At 38.1% G+C, this 16,292-nt stretch overlaps 1 protein-coding gene across 1 annotated transcript; it reads left to right on the top strand.

The window, feature by feature from the left end:
- The first annotated feature begins 410 nt into the window (after positions 1 to 410).
- On the top strand, positions 411 to 14,064 carry TMBIM4 (transmembrane BAX inhibitor motif containing 4). The gene is made up of 7 exons (XM_004583001.4): positions 411 to 603; positions 6,274 to 6,382; positions 7,321 to 7,426; positions 9,899 to 9,932; positions 11,448 to 11,565; positions 13,244 to 13,289; positions 13,797 to 14,064. The coding sequence occupies exons 1-7, from the start codon at positions 507 to 509 to the stop codon at positions 14,001 to 14,003; spliced, it is 717 nt and encodes a 238-aa protein (XP_004583058.2). The 5' UTR covers positions 411 to 506; the 3' UTR covers positions 14,004 to 14,064.
- Positions 14,065 to 16,292: the final 2,228 nt, after the last annotated feature.

The raw sequence follows: 16,292 nt of genomic DNA, 5'->3' as shown, positions 1-16,292 counted from the left end.
TGCACGCCACTCATGTCTGGGGGGCTCCTGCTTGCCTTTCAGGATGCGGCATTCCTTCATTCATAAAGCTTAGCTCCTGGGAAGTGCTCAACAAATGTAGGAATTTTTGAAATTGTTATAACCAGTAGAATCAAAAGTACATTATATTGAAAAACTGATGGTTGAGATATGCATTCGTTGAACAGATAGATGAATGGGACACTGTCACTTTTATTTATCTGTCACTTTTAGCAGCTCTCCCCTTGAGAGGGTTTAGAACGTTATTGACGAAATCCTGGAGAAAGTTTCACTTTAGATGACGCTGGAAGTAACCACCCGTTTTGTCTGCTATCTTCACCTTCTTCCTGGGCAGGGAGTGAAGTAATCGAGTAGCTCGGGGTTCGCTCCGCCGAGGCAGATCAGCTAGTTTGGGCTGGACGGCTTCACCCCGGAAGTGCGTTGAAGGCCGTTGTGGTCAGTGGTTTTCTCTGTCCGCGGCCAGGACGGGTGTGGGTCCTGCTGCCGACATGGCCGACCCGGACCCCCGCTACCCGCGCTCCTCGATCGAGGATGACTTCAACTACGGCAGCTGCGTGGCCTCTGCCAGCGTGCACATCCGGATGGGTAGGTGGCGGCCGGCCGCGCTGCAGGCCTGTGCAGGTGCAGGGAGGGCTCCCCGCTGGCTGCCCTGTCCCCTCTGTCCACTTTGTTCACCCGGGCGCAGGGAGGACCGGCTGCGGGGAGCGCCTCTCCGGACGGCAGGAAGGGGCCGGGCAGGAAGTTAGGTTTGTGTTGGAAGCTAAGTGTGGGCTGTGGTCGTTGTGCGCGTCCGGGGGTCGCCCGCTCGCTCTTTTGGGATCCACGTCGTTTTGTCTGTGGGGCGCCCGCCGTGGGCTCTGTGAAGGCGCAGCGGCTTCCATCCATCCTGTGCACGGAGGCGTGGGCTGGACTTGGAAGCTTCCCCAGTCAGTCAGAATTTCATGTCACAGATTCCTGTGCAGTTCCTAAGAACGACGGTGGCGTTTTTGCCAGGGTAATTCATTGCCCACACTTCTTCAGCCGTTTGATTATTTTCAGTCTCTGTGGCATTTGGAATTGGTTCTGGGAATGGAATTGTAATGATCATTTTGATACCTTAAGCATCTTGAGGGGCCACTGCAATGTTATTAACAGACTAAACCTCTTTCTGCAGCACCAGCATCCCATATGGGTGCTGGTTCATGTCCTACTCCTCTGCTTCCCCGATACAGATCCCTGCCAATGGCCTGCAAGAGCAGTGGGCCATGGCCCAAGGCCTTTGCCCCTGCCACAAAGATGGGAAACCCGGAAGAAGCTCCTGGCATCGGATCAGCTCAGCTTCGCGGCCACTTTGGGAATGAACCAGAGAATGGAAAATCTCTCTTTCCCTCTCTGCAACTCTGACTTTCCAAGTAAAATAAATAAATCTTAAAACAAACAACAAAAAACTTGATGCCTACCATCAATATTGATGAAACTGAATTCTGAAATTATTTTAGTCAAGTGAGCTCAGCTCTTCAAAAAATATACAGTTTGTTTATTTCTTTGAAAGGCAGAATTACAGAAGAGAGAGATTTTCTATTCGCTGGCTCACTGCCCAGATGGCTGCACCTGGAGCTGAGCTGAAGGAAGCCAGGAGCTTCTTGCAGGTCTCCCACATGGGTGCAGGGTCCCAAGGAGTTGGGGCATCTTCCACTGCTTTCCCAGGCACACTACCTACCAGGGAGTCGGAATTTGAACTGGTGCTCAAATGGGATGCAGGCATTGCAGGTGGAGGCTTAGCGTGCTATTCCAAAGCACTGTTCCCAAGTGATAAAATATATACAACAAAAAATGGATCATTTAAACAAATTTCCAAAGGTTTATTTATTTGAAAACCAGCGTTACAGACAGAGGGATAAATACAGGTCTTCATTCACTGGTTCACTCCCAGTTGGCTGCAACCACCAGGGCTGAGCCAGGAGCCAGGAGCTTCTTTCCTGTCTCCATGTGGGTTCAGGAGCCCAAGCACTGTGGCTGCCCTGCACTACTTTCCCAGCCATACTAGCAAGGAGCTAGATCAGAAGTGGAGTAACTGGAAACGGTGCCCATGTGGGATGCCAGTGCCAAAGGTGGCAGCTTAACCCATGCCACACCACTGGCCCCGATTTTAACTATTTTAAAGTGCAGAGTTCAGTAATGTTAACATATATTCATATTGTTGTGCCTCCAATCTCCAGTTTTTAAGTTATTTTTATTTATTTGAAAGGCAGAGAAAGAGACATCTCCCATTGCTGGTTCATTCCCCAAACGTCCACAGGACCTGGCCTGGGACTACAGTGAAGCCAGGAGCGGGACTCTGACCCATGTACTCTGAGATACGACACAGGTGCCTTGACTGCTGAGTCAGGTGCCTGGCTCACTCTAAAACTTTCTCATTTTGTGAAGTCAAATTCTATATCCACTCAATAATAAATCTCCATTCCTTCTTCCCCAGCTCCAACTTTTTGTCTCTGTGAATTTGATTTCTCAAGATGCAAGTGAAACAAGTTATTTGCTTTCTTGTATGATTGGCTTATTCCAATTAACATTTCTTCAAGTTGCATCCATGTTGTAGCATGTGCCAAAATTTCCTGTTTAAGGATAAATAACATCATGTTTTTGTATATGACAAATTTGGTTAGACATTCCTCTCTAGGTGAAATATTTGCATGGCTTATTTCTCTTGGTGAATGTTTATGAATATCAGTGTGCAAATATCTCTTCAAAACCCCATCTTAATTCTTTTTTGAGTATGTCCCTAACAACACCATTGTATTGTAATCCTGTTTTTACATTTTTTAAAGCTTTATTTGAAAGGTAGAATTACAGAGAGAAAAGGAGAGACAGAAGGAAGGGTCTTCCATCTACTGGTTCACTCTCCAAAAGACTGCAACAGCCAGAACTATTCCAGGCCAAAGCCAGGAGCCTGGAGATTCTTCTGGGTCTCCCATGTGGGTGTAGGGCACAATGTCTTGAGCCATCTTCTGTTGCTTTCCTCGGCAGGAAGCTGGATTGGAAGTGGAGCAGCCAGGACTCCAGGCAGTACCAATAGGGGATGCCAATACTATGCCAAATACCTGTCCTTATACCTTGGGTTTAAGAATACCAACAAATATAGTTTTCTCATATGTTTAAAGTGCAGTTTCCACAGTATGTACCTAAACATTTATTTAGCCATTCTCACTTGACGGTTATTGCCTTTGTTTCTTTGTGTTTAGTCAAGTAGTCCTTCAGACAACATCCTTATCTTCATGTTTTTCCAAGTATTGCTGTTGGATGAATTTTTAGAAGTGACTTTATAGGGTCAAAAGAAAGTGTGAATTTTGATGTCAGTATTCACTCTCCAAAGCATACATTATATGAGAGTACCTTTTCTCTAATTCTCAATGATATTGGGTATCCTCTCTCTCTCTCTCTCTTTTTTTAATCTTTGGGAATCTGATAGATCAGAGGGTAGCAGATATTCTTTACAAAAGGCAAGTGCTATGTATTTTTAGCTTGGTAAACCATATGGTCTCTGTCACAACTTAACTTGGCCGCTGTGCACAAATCCCCTTAGAGGGTACATTTACAGGAATGAATGTGACTGTGCTCCAAAAACACTTTATATAGAAATTCAGCTAGTGCGCTGAATTTGGGCCCAGGGGCCACAGTTTACTGACTCTTGCAACAGGTAAAATATGTTATCTTCCTTTCATTTGCGTCTTTTTGGCTCTGTGAGTGAAGGTGGACATTTTCCTTCATTTACAAAGCTTGATTGTGGTCTGTACAAACAGTAGGAGTGTAGCCCAAGCAGTGTCTCAGCCCTCTGGGTCAGGATTTTGAGATCAGGCCGATTAGGTGTTTCTGGAGGATTCCAGTGAAGACTTTGGTCAGAACTGCAGCCCTCTGAAGGGTCTCCTTCCAGAATGTCATGCACCTGTTCTTGACAGGCGGTTCGTTCCTTACTCAATGGATCTTTGCATGTGGAGATTTGAGTTTCCTCATAACATGGCAGCTGGGTTTCCCCAAAGAACCAAGGCAACAGCTGCAGCAGCACCTCTGAGGACCAGCTGTGCAGATCACACATCACATCTTCTAAATGCTGTTTATTAGAAACAAGCCCTTCACCTGGTCAGTACTGAAGGGCAGGGATTTAGGCTTCAAATTCTGAAAAATGAAGTCATTTGTAGCATATTTTAAAAAAGAATTATTTGCTTATTTCGAAGGCAGAGAAATAGAGTGTGTATTGCCATCCACTGGTTTACTTCCCCATGTCCACAGCCACCAGGGCTGTGCCAGGCTGAGGTCAGGAGCTTAGAACTCAATCCTGATCTCCCACGTTGGTGGTGGACACTCAAACAATTGAGGCACCCACTGCCTCCCAGCAAGCATGAGCAAGAAGCTGACGCAGAAGCAAGAGCAGAGAGGCTGGACTCAGGCAGGCGCTCCGACACTGAATATGGGCACCCCAAGGGGTGGCTTAATGCACCATGCCACAGTACCTACCAAGAACAGAGCACTGCTGATTCACTTCGGAAGTGACTTCCAAAGGAACAATTACCCCAAGAATATAGTTAGGATAGGCCAAAGACAATGTCACGTTTTCTTTCACTGGATAAAAATACTTTAGGAACTTTTACTGTCTGCTTAGATACACTATTCTGTTTGTGTCTCATGTATTCTGCTTCAGCATAATAATTTCTTTTTGAACAAAATTTACCACTCATTAATCCAATATAAATTTTTTAAAAAGCAAATAAAGTTTAATGACTTTTTAATCTGTGCCATCCACTAGGCTGGGTGCCAAGTCAATATTAAAAAAAAAAAAAGAACAAAAGCATCTTGCGTCTTGCTCCCTGTTGGGATTAGGAAGCGTTTACACTTTGTGACCTAATGGAATGGAGACCAGAGTAGCTTACTGGTTTAAAGTGACCAGAGTTATGTTTAAGGTCCTTTGAGAACATGGAGGAAGAACTCATTCAGGCTGGGGAACTGAGCAAGGCCGAATTTTGAGAGAGAAGCAGTAGTTAGCTAACAGTGTGAGGGAAGGAATGTGGGTTAGTGTGTGCACATAGAGAGAAGGTGAGAACAGTTATTAATGTTTTATTTCTGAAAGTAGTGTGGGTTCTTGGGAGGTCATTTTATTATTTATACCATCTGTATATCAGAAAACTTTAATAATTATTTTAAATGATTAACTATGTATTATTTGATAATAAATATTTAAAAATTATTCCGCCTTGGCATTCCAGATGTGGGTAATATTCTTGGAGAATTTTCTATTGTATAGTAACTGGAGGCACAGATACTATAAGTGAGACATAAAAAGTAATTGAATGAAAATCTTATTTGCTTCTTAAGAAACACTTTTACTATTATGGAAATTAAAACTTAAAAAAAAAATATTTAGGGGTATTTGGCAAAGCAATTAAGAAGGTGGTATCTCATATTGGAATGCCTGGTTTGAGTCGTGGCTCCACTAATTTCATCTGAGTGCCAATGTGTGTCCTGGGAGGTAGCAGGTGAATCCTGAAGGACTTGGGACTCTGCTACCCCGTGGGAGACCTGGATGGAGTTCTGGGCCACCAGCTTCAGCATACCCCCCACTGGCTGTTGTAGGCCTTTGGGGAGTTGCCTCTCTTTCAAATCAATGAAAGTTCACTCCCCTAATGAACTCAATGGCCAGAGCCTGGCCAGTCTGAAACTGGGAGCAAGTAGCTTCTTCAAGTTCTTCTACATGGTTGCAGGGGCCAACGACTTGCAGCATCCTCTGCTGCTTTCCCAGGCCATTAGCTGGGAGCTGGATCAGAATGGAGCAGCTGGGACTAGAACTGGTGCCTATGTGGGATGCTGGCACCACAAGTGGCAGTTTAGTTTGTTATGCCACTATACCAGCCCATAAAATAAAATATTTTTAAATGTATGAAAAATTTTTATATCTACCTGTACGCCTTCTGTTTGCTTTTAAGGGTGGATACAATAATTTATTTAAAATGTTTTCTTTTTTATTTTTTGCTTTGATGTATATTCTGTGTATAAGTAGAAACCTAATAATTTCCTTTTATTCTGATAAGAAAGCATTTACCTTCCAGCCCATTAACTTAATTTTTTAAGCTGTCTTGGGAGATTAGATCTCTAACAAAGTTTTAAATTACTTTGGAAGATTTTTATCTAGTATAAGTGCAGGTCACATTATTTGGATTAAGAAATTTCACTTTGCTGTTTGAAGGTAAATGTTAAAGAATATAAATAACATATTTTTTTCTTTTTTAGCCTTTCTAAGAAAAGTGTACAGCATCCTTTCCCTGCAAGTCCTTTTAACTACAGTGACCTCTGCGATCTTCTTATACTGTGAATCCATAAGGGTATTTGTTCATGCAAGGTAAGGGATGAGACGATTATGAATCATTTTCAGACATGGTGTGTGATCAGAAAGTCATATAAAAAAAAACAACTCACTTTTTCTATCAAACTTTGAGGTTGAAATGTAGAAATGTTTCATTATCTAACCAGATTAGCTTTTTTTGTTTTTTTTTTTTTTTTTGATGAAGAAAAATGTTCCACAACACAGCCTTTACCTCTCAGTTGTTTAGCATAGGGTAAACCTCCATCTCTTGGAATAGGATTAAGAGTGTTAATTCATCAAGTTTTTCCAATTATGCCTTGTCTCCAAAGCCTAAGAGAGGCACTCAAAAAACAAAGGCACTTAAAAACTGTGAATTACTTTTAATTTCAATTTAGCTTAGGAAATTTCATTGAGAAACTTTCAAAAGAACTCTAATTGATTCATGCCTAATTGTAGATCATCACCTTCAACATAATTACTTTTGTGGCTAAAAATACTAGTTTCTTTATATTAAAGAAAAAGAAAAATAAAGAATGAATATTTTGTTAGACATTGAGAATTTCTCTTCTTGATCCTCCCATCCAAAGGAGAATCTTAAATTGATAGTTTGCTATTTGTAGTAAATGCTCTAAAAATGTTGTTAAATTTAACATTCATTACTTCATTTCTGAATTGTACTTTAGTTATAAAAATAGTATGCTAATAACTGTAGTATTCTAATTATAAACATTGTTCAAATTGGTAGAAGTTCAGAAGACAAAGGGAAGTCTTTGCTCACTCTGTGCTTTCCGCTCTGTCCTGCTGCTGCGTCACACCAGGCACATTTTCTAGGTACCAAAGTAATCTCTTTTGACAGTTTGGTGTGAATCAGCCTAGTTTTTCCTCTGTACTTGAAATTAACACATAGAATAAACATGTTTTATATGATTCAAGTATTTTTAAACTTGAAATATTTTTACTATTATGTCTTTCAGTCCTGCCTTAATTTTGGTGTTTGCTCTTGGATCTCTGGGTATGATATTTGCATTGACTTTAAACAGACACAAGCATCCCCTGAACCTGTATCTTCTTTTTGGATTTGTGAGTACTTCGGCAATGCCTGATCTGAATATTAAATGTATTTATTTAACTGAATGCATATTTGATGGAATGACAGCAACATTAAGAGGTTTTTTATGAGTATTTTAGGAAATCACTTGTGATTTTGTAGTCTTTAGAATTTTAACTTGCTTGATAGCTTTAAAGGTGTTAGTTTAATATTAGAATATAGTACAAAAAACACTGAAGTAGAATTATTGACCTGGCTTTGATTCTGTGACATTTGACAAGGCATTTAGCCTTTCTGTACCTAAGTTTTCTCATATGTAAAATGATGCAAAAGGAGATAACCCTTGTGTAAGGTTTCTTCTCTAATTTTCATCTGTTAAAATCTAAACTACCACCTCTAAAAACTCAGTTCTAGAATATGACCAACATAGCTATGTATTTTTTTTTAAATTATATTTTTCTTCCTATATCCATTACGACTTTGGGTACTGACCTAAAATTTTACTTCAAAACACTTGAAACTGATAAGAATATCTGTAGTCAAATAAGCAAAAAAGCTGTTGATCCGACTGAAATGCTAACATGACCAGATTTAAGCAAAGTTGGTGAATTCTGATAATGAGCTTTTTTGGCTTTAGGAAAGAAAAAGTTTCAACTACTGTAAAGATGAATTATTCAACTAAAGTGTAAGCTCTTTTGCTTACAAAGTTAGTAATACTAACACAAGTTATTTCAAATAATGGGAATTTTTTAAAGAGCCCATCCTCAAACTCAACAGGCTTCATGAAGAGGAACAGCAGGAAGGTTCTGGAAAAGATGCTGCTGTAGGAAATGCAGAGGCAGGAATCTGTGATCCCGCTTTCCCTTATTCTGTTATCCCTCTTCTCTGCCTCACTCCTGCCCTTATGTAGTGTTCTCCTTTATCCATCTCTTAATTTTAATGTGGTGCATTGTTGGCTCCAAAGAACTTAGAGTTCATTCCCTTTTAGCTTTAACTTTTGCTGTCATTATTTCATTCTTTGAATTCAAATCCCTGAGTGAGAAAGAATCTGACTAGCACAGGGTTTCTTTAATCATATTACAAATATCAAGAATTGTATAAACATGTTGCCCATGTCTGTTGGGGTGGGTGTTGGAGGCTGCTGCTTGTGCTGGCAGTTCTGTATCAGTGCCGGGTTTGTTTTTGCTTTTGTTTCTAAGCAGTGTTTCTACCATGTTGAGGCAGGTAGGTTTGTTTATTTAGGTATGGTGAATGTAGCAGAAAAAAAAATTTTTAAAGCACACTGAGGTCATCAATCTTACCTGTTCTGGTTCCTCTGCTGGTCCTCAGAAGCAGTGCATAAAGTGCTCCCTGGGCTATCTGGGTGGAGTTCTGGGTTCCGGGTTTCTGTTGACCAAGCCCTGGCTGTTGCAGGCATTTGGGAAGTAAACCAGCAGATGGCAGATTGATTCTCTTGCTCTTGCTCTCTCTGCCCTTCAAGTAAAATAAATAATGTATTGAAATACATTTCTATTATCTCTACCAACCCATTAAAACATTCATATCACTTTGCTCTAATTCTGGTAATTTCTTGATTTCAAGTAGAACGGGGTGCAGGAAATGTTTCTCCTGGGTGTGTGACTGTGCAGCCACTGTTCTTACTTCTGGCTTTATTTTTGTCTTAGAGTCTATCAAATGGTTGAAAAATCCAACTAGAGTAGGCATATTACACAAAATAAAGATAATGTTATTAAGAGGACAAAGGACAAGGCTCAATGTCTTCAAATATTCAAATATGGATTCTGCTATTTGTAACATGGCTATAAGGACAGGCTAAACAAGATAGTTTCTCTTTTCTATGAAATTTGATTGACTAGTGAAATTGTCAAGGGCACAGGCTTCTGTATGGTTTAGGCATTTCTAAAGTATGCCACAGTGTGATACAGCCCAGCATTATGTTCACATAGCAGCCAGTTAGAGAGAGGAGAAAAACAGCAAGCTTTTTGCTTCTACAGCATTGTCTGGAAAGTATATTCCTTTCTACTCACCTTCACTTAGCTCAGTAGAGTCAAATGATCAGCCCTAGTTACAAGAGAGTCTAAAAAAGTATAACATTTAATCTTAATAGCCAGGTGGTCAGCTGAAAGTTCTGTTACTGCAGAAGATAGATTGAACATTGGGAGACAATTTTAAGACTCCATCACACCAGTGTACCACCTAAATATTTCATTCTTCCTATGTTTGTATGAGATACTGATTTTTTCTAAATGTGTACATGATTTATAAAATGAGTCTTCCTGCCATAAATCTGACTAGGTCTTAAAGACTCATGGAGTCACAGGATCCACATATTCTTGCCCAATACAATGAGGTCTTATTTTCTATTTGGTGAGCTTGGTAACTGTCTCATATACTTCATAATCTAAAAGGGGATTACATATTAGGGATCATATTGAACTGCTAAAAATTAGAAAAGGTACATAAGCTAGTGTTTTACATGAATTCATTCCATACTGTGTTTTTAGACGCTGTTGGAAGCTCTGACTGTGGGCATTGTTGGTAAGCCATCATTGCATTTCTTTGTGTTGTAACAATGGGAAAATGTTCTTGGTAAAAAAGCATTGGGGCTTAATATGTAAAACTGTGTTTTCAGCCATGTATTTCATCACTTAGCTTAGCCCCTCTAAAATCACCCTCATTGAACCATGTTTTAATACTGTCTCCTACCAAATTGTATGACAGAAGTAATAATTTCTCTTTTTGTGTTTCATTTTAATGATATATTTGAAGGCCAAGTATCTGTTATTATTTGATGTGCTCTATGTAATGCCTCAAGTAAGAAACTTCAAGAAACTAACAATAAAAATTCTGTTTTAAAATGGCTAACTGTGGCTACTAAATGTTCATCTGTGTAGCTAATATAATTATTCTTTCCTATCTTGTCAGTTTTTAACTATTCTATGCATTTTAAAAATCTTAAATATGTACCCTTATTTTGTTAATCTTTACCTGTTTTTTTAAATACTGAAACAGGCAGGATTAAAGCTTTTAAACATAGACAGGAAGCAGTACTCTTTACTTATTATTAGAATAATCTATTAATGTTCCTGTTAATGTTATCAAGTCTACCTCACCACTCGCCAACTCCCCACATCATCATCAGCACCACTTACAAGGGATGTAGAAGAGCTGCATTTTAAGACTTTTAGAAGTATAGGTAGAAATTCATGAGTGAAGTAATCTCAGAACGTTAGTTATATGAACTTTTCCATCTGGAAGCAAAAATAAGTTTTTATATTTTCTGCGTTTATTTTTTATGTGTTTAATCCTGCAATGGCATAAATGGAAAAATCCAACCTGTAGCATTTAGGAATAAAAGTAATGTGGATAATTAATTCCTGGAAAAATAAAAACTGCTTACTAGACCTCCTTTAAATAGGTTAAAATTTAGCAAGCTGTTAAAATGTTAGGAAGTTTCATATTAATAGTTATGGTCAATCTGGTGATCATTCTACAGTTACAGAAGGGAACTTGCTACACATCCAGCAAAGCCCACAACTCTGTTTCAGTTCTCTATAATAGCATGTGAGATTCCTGTCAGCCCCAATATTTTTGCCCAATTGCCTTGGATTGGGCTGAAGAATTGAGTGCAGCCTACCATGTAATTGCTAGAATTGGTACTATTCTTCAGGAATTGTCAGTTAGCTACAATACCCAGAATCATAATCTGCAATGAACAATCCGCATGGATGATGAGAAACTATAGTTGAGATAGAAATGAATGAGAGTCACTCCCAGAGCCCAAAAACTCCTAACTACCTACCACTAGTCATCTCACTAACATTTGTAATAATAGATGTTATTTTGTGTGAATGAAGTTTTGGAGCTTGCTTATTGCATTATGGATATAGTTTAACTCAATTACACATATTCAAGGCTAGCTAAGGACTCTTTTTATGATTATTTTTATTGGTATGTTGTAAAGGAGAAAATAAATCATTTCTGTTTATAGTACTAGAATCAGCTATTTTATACAGAGTACATGAATTTTAATCAAATGTTTTAATTTTACAGTTGCTTTCTATGATGTATATATTATTCTGCAAGCCTTTATACTGACTACTGCAGTATTTCTTGGTCTAACTGCATATACCCTGCAATCCAAGAGAGATTTCAGCAAATTTGGAGCAGGGTAAGTATTATATTCTTGGATATAATGCATGTCTTTAATATTAAGGTGGTTTTGAGAGAAGTGCTATTCTGTTAGCCTGGAGGACTGCTTTTCCAAATAGAGGATAGATTATTCTCTGAATACTAATTCTGGGCCCTCCACTTCCAGAGGATTCAAGGAGATGGCAAGTGGCTTTGTGACATTTGCTTCTCTTGTACAGTGAAAAGGAAGTGATGAAGAAAGAGTAGGAAGCGGGAGAGGAAGGAGGGAAAGGGAAGGGAAAGGAAAAGTAAACATTGACGAAAGCTTGCCCTTTAAATGTTTGATAAGAAGTAACAATTTAGAATGTACTTGCAAGATTAGAGTTTTACATTTTTACCTGGTACTGTAGTTACAAAAGATAGTTTCATAAATTGAAAACCCCAAGTTCTTACCAGAAACTTATAAAACATGCCTCTGAATTTAAATAGCCGTTTACTGTATGTATACTCAAGTTCCTAAGCGAGGTCATGTCTCATATTTGATAGCAGAACACTGACTCCCATATTTAATAACCAGTGATTATCTTTTAAAAAAAGCTTTATTTTATGTATTTGAATGAGTTATAAAGAGAGGCAGCAAGAGAGTATTCTTCCAACCTCTGGTTTATACCCCAGATGGCCACAATGGCTGGGCTGGACTAGGCCAAAGCCAGGATCCAGGCGCTTCTTCCAAAGCTCCCACATAAACACATGGGCCCGAACACTGGGCCATCCTCCACTGCTTTCCCAGGTGTAGCAGGGAGCTGGATCAGAAGCAGACCAGAGAGGGCTCAAAGAACCTGTGTCTAGATTGGATGCCAGCATCACAGGCTGAGTCTTAATCCATTGTGCCACAACACTGGCCCCCTAGGACTGACTTCTTACATGTTCTTTTTAATATAATTATACTTTACAGAAAAAAATTGGATAGTGACTTACAAAATTGTGGCAGCAGCAAATTTACATGCATAAATTCTTTTGCATATAAAAATAGAAAGTACTGTTAATTAACAGATACGTCTGTTGGCATGCTAATATCATGCTTTCTTAATGCAGATTTAAAATAATTCTCAAAATCACATAAGTTCTGAAACTTTGTGCTGATTTTCAAAATTGTTTTGGCTATTCTATTTTACTGATATTTCCCTGTGCAATTTAGAATCTATTTGACAATTTCTATCCAAAGAAGAAACCCTGCTGAAGTTTTGGTTGGGATTGTGTTAAATCTGTAGATAAATGTGGGGGGACTGACATTTTATACTTATATTTATATATATAAATATATATATATTACTCAGTTCTTTAATTTCAGAAGTAAGGTTTGGTTGTTTGCTGTGTACTAATCTTGGAATTTGGTTAAATATGCCCATAAGTATTTTATAGTTTTTGGTACTATCAGCATTTTTAAACACTATATTTTATACATTTAATTTCCCAGTATAGTATTAACTAATATGGAAAAATACATTTTCATATATTCACCATGCTAAATAAAATCAGCTCATTTAAAAGAACAGAACATACTCAAATAACTTGCTACCGTTTTAAATATGAAATTGTTTCTCTAGTGTATATACATATATACACACACATATATATATTGTAGAAGGTTTGATAATGACTTATAAAGTTTATGGTAAGAGAATATATTCTAAATTATTAAAATTTTGGTTTTATAGGCTGTTTGCTGCTTTGTGGATTTTATGCTTGGTGGGAATCTTAAAGGTAAGCTGTTTTAAAATGGTTAACTTGAACCACAATTCTGGTAATGTCAATATAAATAGCATCAGACACCATAACAGTTATTTTTATGATAGAACACTTAGTTATAATTTTCTAGAACATTTATATACAGAATGTTTTTGCCTTCATTGCTTTAAAATCAAATTGTTATATTGATAACTTTCGGTCACTGAAAGAAAATGAATCCACAAGCGAGTTACATCATTTAGACAAAGGTCTTCGCTTTCAAATGGCAGCTTCTAAGTGATACATTTAAATTTGAAAAGAAATACAGTTTAAAATACTTTATATTTGGAATGCTACTGTTCAAAGTCAAGTAAGTAATTTAATTAAATGGAAACCACCCATCTATTAATGTATTCATTCGTCCACCCAGCCAAAGCAAGCTTAGATCTGATTTGGTTTGGTGTACTTTTATCCTCTGTGTATAAAGTTGTACACCATTACTTACAGTGTATGTAAATGTACTTCTTTATTTTCTTGCTACAGTCATTCTTTCACAGTGAGACAGTGGAGCTGGTCGTGGCTGCTGGAGGAGCCCTTCTTTTCTGTGGCTTCATCATCTACGACACCCACTCACTGATGCATAAACTCTCACCAGAAGAGTATGTGTTGGCTGCCATCAGCCTCTACTTGGATATTATCAATCTGTTTCTGCACCTGCTACGTTTTCTGGAAGCAGTTAACAAAAAGTAACTGAAGGCCATCTCTAAAAACTGTTTCATGATGTAATAAAGCTCAAGATATAATTAAAAATATTAAGTACGTTCATGGTCCTTTATTTGTTTCTGTGTATTTCTTAGCTGTAACCTCTTATTATTCTTTATGGTATCTCACTTCTAAATACTCGATTTAGGCACTCATGTAAGAAAAAAGGAGCTGGCCTTGCTGTATGTTGGATAAATCCACCACTTGCAATGCCAGCATATCATGTGGACACCAGTTCATGTCCTGGCTGCTCCACTTCCAATCCAGCTCCCTGCTAATGAATGTTGGAAAGCAGTGGAAGATGACTCAAGTGCTTGGCGGTGCTTTACCCACATGGGAAACTCAGAAGCAGCTCTGCGTTCCCTGCTTTGGCCTGGCACAGTCCCAGCCATTATGGCCATTTGGGAAGGGAGGGGAATGAGTGGATTATTCAAGTTCTCTCTCTTGCCCTCTTGCCCTCAGCCCTTCTCCCTCTGTCTCTGTAACTCTTTCTTTTAAATAAATATACACCTTTAAAAAATACCAACATTGTATTTAAAGTTTTTTTTAAATCTCAGACTAGTATATAAAGGTATTCGTTTGAAATTCAAAAGTAATTTTATGAACAATTAGATTAAAATATAAACCAGTTTTTGATCATTTTAGCTAAGTGTTTCCTATATTAATGTGTTTTTGATTCTGATAACCTTTGATTATAAAGTATTATTGTCTTTGCCATTAAAAGTATATCTTTTAGAAGTAAAAAATGTAAGATTCCATAGGTATTTAATATTATATTAAAATCATTAAATGTTAATGACATTTAATTGTAAAATGATATATTATGATTTAAATATTTCAATTTCAATATTGTATTAAAATTATATTAAATGTTAATGACATTTAATTGTAAAATGATGTATTATGATTTAAACCAATTAATATTTAATGCATAAGCATCATTTAAAAATTAGATTATGTTGTTAGAAGGCCCTAAAGACACGGGTTCATCTTTTATTAGGTATACTTAATTAAAAATAAAAGCATTTGGAAAATGGTGCCTTGTGGTTTTATGTTGGTCTACACAGCATGTTAGGTTTGTATATCAGTGAACAATGAAACATTAGCAAATTTTCTCATTGTACAGTATTCTCCCTTTATCTATGATTTCAATTTCTTCAATTTCAGTTACCCTCAGGCAATTATGTCCTGAAAATATTTAAATGGAAAGTTCCATAAATAGGTCATATGTTTTAAGTTGCAAGTCATTATAGGAGTGAAATCCTGCATTGTTCTTTCTGTCATATCTGGGACACAACATCCCTTGATCCAATGTATAGATGCTAGTATACAAGTTACAGATGCAGCAAATGGTATCGTGATCCAGGAACACGTGAAGTAGATGACCCTCCTTTGATGTGTCCTCAGAGGACCAGTAGTAGCCTAACTCCCTGTCATAATGCCAAATGCCATTCATCTCACTCCTGCTATCACTGCATGAGAGGGGTGAGTACAACAGTCATATTACAGTATACTGTTTTTCTTGTTCCCTTACTGTACTTCATTTATACATTTTCCAAGATTTATTTAAAAGTTAGAAAGCTATTTCCACACTCTGATTGGCTCCTCAGATGACCAAATGGCTAGGCTGGGCCAGGCCAAAGCTAGGACTCCCACATGGGTGCAGGGTCTCGAACACTTGAGCCAGTTTCTGCTACTTTTCCCAAGCCATTAGAAGGGCATTGGACTAAAGTGGGAGTAGCCAGGCTTGCAGCTGGCATCCATGTGGAAGGCTGGAGGTAGCGTAATACATTGTACCACATCAGCTCCTTAATTTATAAATGAAATTTTATTATAAGTATGTATGTATGTTCAGTAAAAACAGAGTGTAAGTAGGATTTTGTGCTGTCTTCAATTTATGTCATCCATGGGAGGTTTTATGATGTATAACCCCGATTATTACTGAACTGTCTACTGTCTTAGAGGGTAGCTATAACCAAGTAGGACAGAAATTGATTGTCTCACAGTTTTGGAGACTAAAGATCCAACACCAAATAACTGGCACTGGTTTCTTCCGAGACCTCTCTCCTGGGTTTTGATGTGGCAGTATCTTGGCAGTCTTCATACAGTCTTCCCTCCCTGAAATTAGAGGGGCTACCCCAATGGCCTTACTTTTCCTTAATTATAGTAGTATATTAGATTTGCTTTTTTACCTTCTGGTAAGAAATATAAGTGAAGCAGTTTCTTAAAAAATGCAGTCCACAATTTAGCTTTGGTAATGTTAAATTATGACATATT

This window comes from Ochotona princeps, chromosome 15 (genome assembly GCF_030435755.1).
Source record: "Ochotona princeps isolate mOchPri1 chromosome 15, mOchPri1.hap1, whole genome shotgun sequence".
In the NCBI taxonomy this organism is placed as follows: domain Eukaryota; kingdom Metazoa; phylum Chordata; class Mammalia; order Lagomorpha; family Ochotonidae; genus Ochotona; species Ochotona princeps.
This window is presented reverse-complemented; position numbering and strand designations above follow the sequence as displayed.

Bases quoted from the DNA above. Each gene is read 5' to 3' on its own strand.
- TMBIM4 (XM_004583001.4), top strand. From the start codon at position 507: ATGGCCGACCCGGACCCCCGCTACCCGCGCTCCTCGATCGAGGATGAC. The intron at 7,427-9,898 runs GTGAGTACTTCG...CTGTGTTTTTAG, and splicing joins TGTATCTTCTTTTTGGATTT to ACGCTGTTGGAAGCTCTGAC. The intron at 13,290-13,796 runs GTAAGCTGTTTT...TTCTTGCTACAG, and splicing joins GCTTGGTGGGAATCTTAAAG to TCATTCTTTCACAGTGAGAC.